The sequence below is a fragment of the Passer domesticus genome, chromosome 1 (assembly GCF_036417665.1).
Source record: "Passer domesticus isolate bPasDom1 chromosome 1, bPasDom1.hap1, whole genome shotgun sequence".
NCBI lineage: Eukaryota > Metazoa > Chordata > Aves > Passeriformes > Passeridae > Passer > Passer domesticus.
The window spans coordinates 153793998-153806361 of record NC_087474.1 but is presented as its reverse complement, the minus strand read 5'-3'; the positions used below and the strand labels follow the sequence as shown (position 1 = coordinate 153806361).

The 12364-nt window shown below is 39.4% G+C and overlaps 1 protein-coding gene across 1 annotated transcript in view; it reads right to left on the bottom strand.

Moving 5' to 3' along the window:
• Positions 1-12364, bottom strand: part of TG (thyroglobulin) — a 146838-nt gene that overhangs the window by 25679 nt on the left and 108795 nt on the right. Inside the window, exons 42-43 of the mRNA XM_064397698.1 lie at positions 4939-5103; positions 4038-4205 (exon numbers count right to left, since the gene is read on the bottom strand). Coding sequence (XP_064253768.1) covers positions 4038-4205; positions 4939-5103 — 333 coding nt within the window. The remainder of the gene's footprint in view (positions 1-4037; positions 4206-4938; positions 5104-12364) is intronic.

Sequence of the window (12364 nt, the reverse complement as noted above, 5' to 3'; positions counted from 1 at the left end):
TGTGACCAAGGAACAATTTTCAAATCATAGTAGATACAACAGCTGCTACGAGATTAATAGAAACAGCTGCACATCATGTAAAATAATTTACATTTTGCTAACCTTTAAAGGAGCATTAGGAATTGGCTCAGAGTTATAGTCAGGTTTTCTAAGAAATTATTTAAGAAAATATTTAAAGGCAGCATATGCACTATTTTCTACTCTTCTGATGATTCAAAAACATCATAAACATTGCCTAAATAAAGAGATAAATACTGCTTACTGTTCCAGTTGCTGCAGGATAGCTGATGGAGCATATGAGTAAAACTGGCCCAGTGTTTTACTTAAAAAGAAATTGCAGCAGTAGGTATACCAAATATTTACATCTTCCAAGGGGCAAAATGTACTTTTTTAACAAACTCAAACAGTGATAATGCTAAAAGTGTATGTACAGATCTTAGGCCTTATACGGCTTTTAACAAACACTGTCACAAAAGATAGTGAAAGACCTGCCACCATTCAGCAGAGTCTTCCAAGATTTTTAACTAGTTTCAATATGAAGTAAAGAGTTCAGCCCATTCTCCTCACTGATGGCATTTATGGAGACACTTCTCCCTGGTCATTACAACAAATATAAACATATCTATCTCATGTTGTATATTGCTGAATACCTTTTTCCATAAAGAAACTAACTGACTGTAATAAATTGCAGGTTGGTAGTACTGTTCTGCACAGATCTGTTTGCTTACATGACGTAAATAAACTAGATTTCTATCTACCCACTCCCCTCTGTCCTGGATTTGGGTTCTGCATCCAACTAGATTGAAGTAAGCAGGGAAAGAAAAAGAAAGAAAACACATTAAATACAACCTCAGTCTTTCAACTAAATCCTTGCAATGTGGAGATTACATAGTAGGTGCTCAACATATAGAGGACACAGACTGGGCTATACTGACCTCCTTGCAGATAAACACAGACATAGAGCAGCATGAGTGAATTCATAAATTTAATGTCATTAGGTCCTCCCACCTGAGCATCACATATAGGACAGGGATAAAATTTTGTCCAGTTGGGAATTGAAATCAACATTTTTAGAGGTTTCTGCTTAGCTGCCCTAATCTATGACTGCTCAAAGTTAATATTCCCTGAAGGTGTGCCATGGGAATTGCAGTGAATGGGTTCAGGCTTAACCACTCCATATGTCACATATGTGCATTATGGTACCACTTGCCATTTTCTTAACAAACTCTGCTTTGTTTCTCACTTAGTTTTAACCTTGTGATTGCTGCACTGGGGATGAATAGGAAGTGCTCCAGGAAGTGATGGATCTGGCTCAGTTCACATGAATAAGCATTTCAGTGAATGCCATAAAATGGATATTTCATGAGCATACTCTCTTGCTGCAAACATCACTGAGACCTCAGCCTTTAATTGCAAGAAAATTGATCATAAATGCTTTGCTAGCACATAAGTGGTGCCTTCTGTCTTTCTGTTTCATTTTTCATAGCAAAGACCTTAACAGGCACTAGCATGGTGTTGCAGTGGGAATTGAGAGACACCGAGAGCAACCCAAGGCCAGTACGATTCCACAGAACAACACAGTGCAACTAGATTTTCCATCTTCTGGTATGGTTGCAGCCTAGAATTTCACTCTCACTTCTGTGTGAAGAGTGCAAAGAGTTTATAACACTTGCATGCAACTTCAGTCTAAGGCGATAAGATTTGCATCATGTCTCAAGCTTGCTTACATCCAAATGGCTCAAAGTGTCTGTTACCATTTACAGGATCAGTACTAAGACAAATCAGGATTCATATAACCAGTCCTTGACAGGATTGCCCAGTACAATTATTCCCAGTAACTGGTGGAGCCAGTCAGTAGGGGTTAAATGTTTTTATCCCTCACTCTTCGCACTGTCTACACTGACATCGGCCATCCTAAAGAAGATGGAAATTAGGGCTTTGCCAGTTCCATAGGCTTGCTAGAGCACCTTTCAGCTGTGTTTGTCCACTGAAATAGGACTTCGCCAATTCCATACACTTGCCAGAGCACCTTTCAGCTGTGTTTGTCTACTGAAACACATCCATAGATCTTCTCTCTGCAGAGCAGGACCACAGCCATAGGTGAATTTTCACCCCAGGGAGGCTTGCTTCCCTCTTTTTAGGACAGATTAAATACTTTGGGTGTAGTCAAAGACAAACTAGTAATTATGCCTCAGTTTTCCAAGTGCAGTTCAGTGCTCTGTCTATCAGCTAAGCCTTCCCATACACCTTAGTACCAGTAAAACCAGCTTTGGCTATTCCTAGAGAGTTGCAAGTGAGATTTACCTCAAAGGAACCCTTAACATTTATTTTGTAGATGATTGGGATACAGGGTGGATTGTCTCAAATTCTTCTTTGAGATCTATTGTGGAGAGAGGACATTTAGCACACGTTAAAGATCTCTTGTGACATTTATGACAGAGGAAATGGGGTACAGACTTCCAAGTAACAACCACCATCTGCACTAGATTTTGTCACTGTAGCTAAATACCTCTGTGGCTTATTCAGGACTTCATAATCAGATTCACTGCAACCATACATGGTCATGGCTAGCACACAGAAATGCTGCTGAGAACCTGGAGATTGCATCTTCCTAAGTAGCTCAGTGATGGAAGGACCATTACAGTTTCCCAGCAATTAATACCCTAACTGTGTCTACAATGGAGAAATCGGGATAATTCAACCTTGCAGCAGATCTTTAAGAAAACAACCCAGACAGGAATACAGACTGGTCAAAGCATTCACATTCCCTCAAGTTTTAAAAGCCTAAAGCCACAGGAAAATAGAAATAGAGGGAAATTTTAAAAAATCATCAGTAGATACATCAGTTTCTTATGGTTGAGTTGCAGCAATTTACTGAGTTCCCTTCCAATCTTATTTTCTGCAAGCCTTTAAATAAAAAAGATATTTCCAGTTTTATTTTTGGACAGGAAACATTTTTCTACTGAACTCTTAGTTGGAAGTGTTTTTTCTTTTCATTTTAATCTGACAGTGCTGGGATTTAGCTCTTATTGTGCCTTTCATCAACACCATGATTTGTTGCAAAATTTTTAATACAACATGGAATTTCATCTCAATTTTGCAGACAACTGTCATATGCAGAAGTAGTGGTAAAGGAAAGAATTTCACTTCCTAATCTTCATCATAGGACTTGTAATGAGGTCACTGAGGTTTATTCCATGTCAGAGGCTCTGGATCATTATCTGCAGGCCTCCAGCACCACACTATATCTTCTGTACCTTTCTCCTATGACTTTCTCTTGAAATTGATTACAAAAGAGAAAAAGAAATGGAAAAAGAGCAGGAAAGTTCTGAGAGAGAGTAAACAAGTAATATGAACTTTAATTCAGGTGGGCCATTAATTCTGAATTCAATTGGTTTATGTGCTACTGGCTACCAGCAAAGAGAAGATGGGACTGACATTTCAGTGCCTTCTAAGAGGTGAAATTTTGCAACAATCCTGTTGAAAGATAGCAACAGACAGTACAGCATGGATGCAATTCTTTTTGTTTTCATCAGTTTCTGTCCGGAAACCTTAGACCACACATCAGGCCAGTGCTGTTCCTTATAACAGTTAGTCCATACTCAGAATCATCGTTACAGGAAAATGTACTTCTAGGAGACAACAGAGGAAAAGGTTGCTAAAAAACCTCAAAATGGTGGTTTAATCCTGCTGCACAGTGAAGAAATTTATTGTTTAGTTGCTTTAATCTTTGTGAGATACTACTGAGATTGAAATATAAATAGGATTTTAAAGACAGCAGGACATAAATGCTAAATCATTTCTGGTCTCTTACCATTTTGTGACTCCCACAGAAATATTAGTCAACACATATTATTATGCTATTAGTCATCCTGACCAAGACTGGCTGGAGAAGGACAATGCATTTGCATATTCCTGTGGAGCATAATTCACAATGTGTAGAAATCAAAAAGCATCTCTCCAGGCTGCATGTGATTACAGTCATCACTATAGTCACAGTGATACCATCAGTTCATTAACAGTGAGTGTCTTCCTACCTTAATTGCCTTGGCTCTGCTGATGAGACCATCTTGTTGAGCACTTCCAATGAGCAGATCTACTTTCCGAAGCCGAGGGCGCTGCAGAGCTTTAGCCAAAGGTTCCTGGAGGTATATTCCATCTATCACTGGACCCCAGTACTGGAATGGGCCACTTATAGCTAGCAGCTATGTTGGAAAAAAAAAAAAAAAGAGCAAAATTGTGCAGTTAATTCAGCTTACCCTTTAAATTCTAGTTTATTTATGCTTATTTCAACTGATTGATTCCTTTCAAGTGAACAAGTGACCAAGTAATGTAAGTGCAAACTCATCACTGGCAAAAAACAATTATTTTGCTGACAGTCTAAGTAGGTGAACAAACTGAAGAGGCAAAGAGAAATTATGGTCTTATAAAAATGTTGTTTTAAACTAGGGATTGACTTCATGCTGGTCCTCATTGAAAAATTTTTGCAGGTGGGTGTTTTAATTTGTGGGTAAAGGATACATCTCTAGATTTATTTATACTGCAGCTTTCACAAGCCTCCCACTTCAAATACTGAACATCCCATCCTGCTTCGTTTTCTGCATAAGTTCTGTTATTAAATCTGCAGACATTTGACTCTTTTCTAGAGTAACACCCAGGGGTAGGCTGAAAGAAGGGAAAAAACTATTTTTAGATTTATTTCAGAAGACATGATTAAAGCAGTGTAAAAGGAATTTCGTCTAAAGGAGAATCAAATTGTGAGTATTCATAGCTCAGAGCTGGATGTCATGGACAACAACTTCCTTCCACCAAAAATAGTCCAGTTCCTCTTTCACAAGGATTCAGACTAAATTATTTTTTAAGGTTCTCTCTCACAGTTTTGTGTGAATGGAAACTTTTTGATTTCTTGCCAGTGGCATATGCTTTGCTATGTTGTACCTTAGTTTGAGCATCATTGAGGACACGAGCAGGCAACTGGCGAAGGCAGGCTACAATTTCCTCACTGGTGGATGAAGGGCATCCCACATCTTCAGCCAGGGCTGCTGCTTGGGTCTGTGCCCTCCTGGTAGTAATTATAGACGCTGGAGAAAAAGCTGAGCCTCCCTAGAAAAAAAACAAACATAATATCAGTCAATATATGTTGTCTGAACACCTGGTTCCCTGGTGCAGGTACAAAAGATGAGAAGAAAAATATTTCCACCTGCAGAACGTAAAACCCTGGCTTTTAAATTAAAATAAGCAAGTTCTAAAGATCAAAGCAAAGGGGTAAAGGGTCAGTTAGGCTGTTTCCAGCCCTGCCACAGTTATTTTGGAAAAGCTCTAAGTACCTTTATTATATCTCTGACCAAATCACAAATCTTTCTGAAAACTTTGGTGGAAAGAGAAACACTGAGACAGGAGCAGATATAAAGAAGGTGCTGTGAGGCACATGAAGAAATGGAGAGCCCATCTTACAAGAGGAGACTAAGTGGAGTTTTATCATAGCTCTGACAGACAAGGACAGAGAGCAGGTGTGATGTCCATAAAGAAAAGCCATTTCTACCTTGGGACAATGCTGGTACAAGAACAAATGAGCACTAAGTATTCACATTGAGTGTAAATCAGTTTTGGCTAGAAACCAAAGATAAGTAGCACAGGGAGTAGTGAGGGTCTGGAAGGGCTATGAACTGAAGAAGTGGAACAAAAGACTAAAGGAAACTGCAGAAGATTAACCAGAGAATGAAGATCAAAACCAGAGCACAGGCTACAGTCCAGTCTCTACCCCAGACTCTTTCTATTCTTGTTACAGCTGTGCCAACACAGCAAATGTTCTTAACAAGAAAGAATGGCACAAGGTTTTTGAGTAAACATGAAAACTAGTTGTTGCAAATGCAGAAAAATTAGTTTAAATCTGATAAGATCTGACCTAGAACAGAAAGGTTGGAATAGCTCTGACATGGTTCAAATGACTAATTTCCAAACATTTGCAGCAGTTTACTGATAACAGCTGCTAAAATTAGCTCTGTCCTCTAAAAAACCCCACAACCCAGATGCACGATATGAAAGACCCCGATCTATTGAACTGATTAACATACTTCTTACTGAATTTGCTCAAAGCTCAACTACAAGTCCTGAAAAGCAAGTTAAAAAGAAACAAAAACCAAACAGCAAATCTTTAAATTGAAATTGTCTCAAACCTTGGAGCCCAAAGAACTCTGTGAAGCCCTGGCCAGCACCCATGAGATTTTTTATATTTCAAACAAGCAGAGCCATTGATACTAATGGGATACCATTGCTCACAACTGGAGAAATTGATTTCCAAAAATAGTGAGAAAGAGGTAATTTGGGTTTGGGTGTAGAGCCAATCCTTTTAGTTTACTGCATGCAGAATTTTGAGTGATACTACCCTCCTGAAAGATTTCTCTTCTTTTTTAACAGATCTGGAAAACAAGCACTGTTATTAGCTTAATTATTGAGATGAAAATGGTAAAGGAAAGACAAGTAAAGGAAAGACCTAATTTTTTAATCTGGGCCACTATAAGAGCCATCTTGAGTTTTAAGACAGTGGAAGAACTAAAGAAGAAGAAATAAACACCACTTGGTCTTATTCTTCACTTCAGCACTCAATTTATATAACTCAAGTGAGCAATTCTCTCACAGGATTTGCAGTGGCCTATTTTGTGTTTGTAAGGCATGATATTTGCCAGCTGCTGACTAGGTGCACTGACTCAGCTGGTCATGAGAGAGAAAGAAAAATATCTTTGATGAGAGTATCTTGTCTGTGGGTGGGTTCCCAGCACATGGAGTGAGAACCATGTATTTTAACCTGACCTTTGGAAGAGCATGTTCATCAGAGCTATGACGAGTGAGACTAGAAAAGGGATAACACATAATGAGAGCTTCCCTCAGAAAAGGAGCTTCCTTGCATTTCATGAGGAGTAAGGAATTATGAGCCCACTCAATACAGCAGAAAAATTAAATCCAAGGCTGCACAATATTTACCCACTAAGCCAGCAAACATTCTTCCACATCAGAGCTGAACATGCTCAGCATACTTTATCAAACATCCAGTGCCTCCAAATGGCATTCATTTAAAACAAAGCAAAACAAAAATAATAAAAAATAAATCATAAACAAAGCAAAGAAACTCATAACTCCAAAAGTTTCACAAATTTTGAAAGTGTCAGTTTCTGTGGAAATTCTGAAGTTGCCCTATTAAAAGGCCAAGTTTGGTAGGGAAAGAGTACTGAAATCAGATGATATATGGAATCCAAAAATTCACTGGGACCAAGCAAAGCATCCTTGTGCATGCTTGATTTTGAACATGTTTCCTCCTGGAGATTTTAAAAGCTGTGCAAAGTTTCCCTGTCTCAAATATCTACAACCTGAAAGATTGCCCTGAAGTCATGTACTGAGTAAAACAAAGACTGCAAAAGGTTCTGAACAGAAGTGTCCCCCAAGTTCTGTACAGCAGGGGCAGAACTAAAGTTTGGGCAGACAAATCTTCATGTCACAGCATAGATGTGTATGGGCTGGCAGAAGATACAGTCAAAGCTCAATGAGTAAAATAAAGCCCCCAAACTTCTGAAAATACATTTATGAGTGAGAAGAGCTTAATGGAGCCTCAGTCTGGCTGTGGATATTTTCTTTTCTTTCTGTGAGTGGTTACAAAAGGTTTATTTGCTCTTTATTCTGTACTTTTTCTTCCATTTGCCATGCTAATGGCCACTTCCTCAGTTTGCTTTTTTTGGTAACACCCATATTCAGGAAGAAAGTCTTGCTTGGGTCTGGGGTTTGAAAGAGACCAAGTCTTTGGGGTTTGAAAGATATGTGGAATTTACTACTTTTAATCATGTTTAATTTTTGCTAGGACTGAAGCAGGGGATAGAGAAACACAAGGCATCATTCAAAGAGTATTTAGGAGCAATACCATTATGTTTCCTTCCAAGGTGTTCCAGGCTTAGAAACATGACTTCTCTTAGGGCAGAAGTTATGCAAGCAAAACTGTACCAGTTCTCTGCTTTACAAATGCACATCAAATTCAGGGTCTGTTTCTTCACTATTGTAAAAAAACCCCAAAAAACAAACAGCAAAACACAACAAAAAAACCTTCAGAAACAAATAAGTGAGAACAGAAGCTGGTATTGCCTAGAACTAATGTTCTTTCTTTTTTTTGAGCCTGCAGTTTTCACATTAAACAGAAATCTTCCCTGAACACTGAATTCACATTACAGGTGGGCTCAGGACAGAGAGAATAACAGAGCTACACTTAGAAGTTCCCTTTTTTCCTGTAAGACTATAATTTATTTGTGTGATTAGTCCCAGAAACCAATAATGGAGGACTTGTGTACTTTAAAAAATAGTACTACTTAGGCAGAAGCAGAAATAGTGGAAGGTCTGTTTGTTTCCATTACATGACACCCATATTACCATCAACATTACAGAATCATGAATCAGAAAACCAAAAATCATGAGATCAGCTCAAGAATAACAAACACTGTGTTCTTTTTGTTAGTCCTCTGGTTTTTAATTCTCCAAGAACTCTCCTGTACCCATGAACACAAGAGCTAAAAAATTCACTTTTAAAACTAACAAGTGAAATCTTTGCTGTTCCAGCAGAGCTGTTTTTTGAAAGTGAACCTCTAAAAAAATGACATGTACAAATAAAATTGTAGCCATTAGTCACTTTGTCATCACTGGGGGATCATTTAGAAGTGATTTACAGGGAACTGAATCCACACACTCTTCTTGTTTTAGCTGTCCTTACAGACGGACCCACAACAAGGGGGAAGAGGAAGACAGAGGAAGTTCCATTGACATTTTTGACACTGACCCATTTGAAAGTGTTCAAAAGTGCTAAGAAGAAGCAGCTGTGTTACACAATCCACTACAGCATTGTTACACTGCTCTCCAAAATTCATAGGAATAGGAGGAACTTTAGAGTGTTGAGCAACAGCACCTACTGCAACAAGTGATGGCATTGAAAATGGGAGTAAAAGCCTTTGGTACTATTTAGTTCAGGGACCAGGAGCATTGCCAGCATTTCTAAATTTCTCTTTTCAATATCAGAGGTTCAGATACGCAGTAGAAATTCAGACACCACAAAATGCTGCAGCTCACAATGGTGAGAAGCTGATGAATTAGTATAACATGAAGGTGAATTCTCACTTTGTTATCGGGCTGTGACCAGCTGAGCTGGGGCTGGTGCCTCTTGCAAACTTTTCTTTTGGGACATCAGAGCTCAACAGACTTTCACTGGTGCTATCCTGGCCATCCCATTTCTTCCCCCACAAGCTCTTGCTGCTATTCTGATGAGATGATAAAAAAGAATATATGGACCTCTGTTTGGTTTGTGTGTTTTGGTAGTGAGGGAGTCTAAATGAAATAATTGCAGTGTTGTGAGGAAGAGTGAGAGTGGAAAATCCCAGATGGTCATAATCATGCTTTAATTCTCAGTATCGTGCTCTGTTTAATTGGTACTAAATTAAGCTAATTAAAATAAATTAATTTCCCGGTCTGTGCTGGTAACCAGTTGGTAATCCCTCCCTGTACTTATCTTGACCCATGAGATTTTCATTTTATTTTCTCTCCCCAGCCAGCTGAGGAGGGCAGAGCAGGTTTAGTGGGCAGCTGGTGTCCAGCCAGAGTCAGTCCACCAGAGTGCCATCACTTGTACTCTGTACCTGTCTCACAACAGATCTGGAAAAGACAACTGCCATATAAGCTGCAGTGCTGAATGTCTTTTGATTCCTCATTTAGTTTGGAAGCTCACTTCTGCAAAATATTTCAAAAATTATTCAGAACACATCTAATGATTAGAAACTTCACGGGAACTAGATTTTATCACTCACAATCTGCAAACCTAAACGCAGCTTCCTCTCCTCACATCACGATCTCTTGTTTTTTCCCAAACTGACTTGAAAATTAAATTCTTTCTTGTCTCCTCAACACACGCACTCCCTGCAAGCGAATGGGGTTTCTCTGATGGCTGCAGCCAGAGAGGCTTTCTGTGTGCCCTGAACCATGCTACAGGCAATGCAAACAGCAATTACAACAACATCACCCAAAAATGAGATCAAAAGACATCTAATGCAAACAGTCAGAGCAAGGAAATGTCCTGAGAATTCTACTTTCCCAAAAGAGCCAGCTGTACAGCAATATTTTATTTGTTAAAAATAGGCACTCTCCAGGCTCAGATGCACACAGTTCCCAGCCAGAAGTATCTGTCAGACCATCTGGTTTGACCTCCAGGATAGCCAGGGCTCTTCCATTTCCTGACTGCTGAGCTCAAGTGCTTCCTATCCCTTAAAACATGGCTTGTGTTTGATCTTGCATGAGGCATTTAAGCTGGGCTCAGAGACACAGAGAAACGGACACTGCAGACTTCTCCTTGGCACTTTGTTCTTAAAGATAATTACTCCATGTACAGGCAACAGAACGTTATTTCTGTTTGAGGGTGCCTTCAGTTTCAGTTAATGCCAGATTAAAGATACTGTTTAAATCCTCTTTTTTCTTCCTGCAAAAATAAGCAAGCTGCAACTAAACAACCACTGACTCACTTTCCCAACGAGTTCAGGAGATTTTTCTTTAACAGACTGGATTTAAACTATTTTCAGAACTTGTTTTCAGTTTGGACCCTATTTGCTTCTTTCCTGTAGGGTTGTTTTTCAGCATCCTTCATTGTTTTTCCTTAGATAACCAATTCTGCATAGTGACCAGTGCTTACAAGACACCAAGGCTGCAGGGCTCTGTGTGGTGACATTAATGTCATTATTCCAGGCTTTCATGAAGCCTGGCTTCAGGAGCTTGGAGAAGTAGAAAGCTTTGGGAACAGCTCAGGGAGTCTCTGTCACAGCTGAGAAGACATTTGGCAGACACCTGGCAAACACCAGCACAGGAAGTGTAACAGGGAATGGTCAGGTCCATCCAGCACTGGAAGCGGGGACTGAGAAAGAAATATCTTTCCCTCCATAATTGTCTACTAGACTGTAATTTCCGTATAAAAATGGGGGGGAAGGCAAGGGTTCTCTCTCTTACATCAAAAATAACATTTTGAATAAGGAAAATTTATTTTTCATATATCGGCCTTTGAAAACCCCTCTTTGCTGACATCAGAGGCAGCCCTGCAAGGACAATGTTTCTCTCACAAGTGACTCACAGGGTGCCTGTGTCAGGTTAATGACTTGAATAACAGGATATGAATATTTCTAAGATGACACAAAGTCCCACTAAATTCATACAAGCACGTTCTTCCATTTAGATGTAAACACTACCTTATCAATGATCCTATTTGACACAAGGTATTAGCTAAATGCACAGAAAGGGTAAATCAGCTCTGATCCTTGCACAGGAGCAGCCAGCCACCAGCAACAGGCAGAAATGACACGGAAATGGAGAATTCTATCTACCACCCTCCACTGCAAACTCATCTCTTCCTCTACAAGCACGATACAAACAGTGTCTGAGATTACTGTGTTTCCAGCAGATCATGTTCTATCAAACAAGTCCAACCTCTCCTTAAGTGTGACCAATTTCTCCTGCCAAGTCTGAGATCTGTCCCATTCCCAAGGATGTAACTTTATTTGTTGTAAAGGCATACAGACTGTCAGAGGCAGTTTAAGGCTGAGGGTGGTGAGGATTGGGAAAAGGCTCTGCCTCTGCCCATTCCCACCTGCAGACATCCCCTAATACATATTTTAGTAATTCCAGTGAATGTCATTAATGGACATATATGTCACATCTTTGCGATTTGAAGAAAGCAAGGAGGTCCTAAACAATCAAAATATAACTGGCCAGGGTACCCACGGAGCTGTGCTTTAGACTGATTAGCTTATCAAGCTCCCTAGTGCTTTCCTGACCCTTCCAACTGAGGACTGCTGGTAGAGCCCATCAAAGAAAAATAATATTCTCTCAAAATTACCAAATTACCAATTTTTGGCATAGCTTTGGGGATTTGATCAGTGTGTTCTGGGTTCAATAAGACAGTAACACAACAGCTCCCACATAAGCACCTACTTGGAGCTGCTCTGGTGCAAAGTAGGAAATATGCTAGGGCTTGCTGGGTTATTTTGTTTTCTTTGGTTTTGTCAAGAGTTTTTTAATATTTTCCTGTACTGTGTCAGGGAGTTTTTCAGATCCCATCTTGATTATAAAAGCAAAGGGCAAACCTTAATAAATCCTTTTGACTTCTATGTTCATATCCATGGTACAAGATTCTTCAGTGCCCTTAGTCAGGTTATTTAACAGGCCACTATCTTGGTTCCTCCATCTCAGACACTGAGATGAGGAAGATCCTGAGGCTTCTGTTTTTTTAAAATCTAATATGAAAATGGGATTCAGAGACTGGCTCTCAATCCATATTTCTTCATTGCTGATTTTAAGTTTA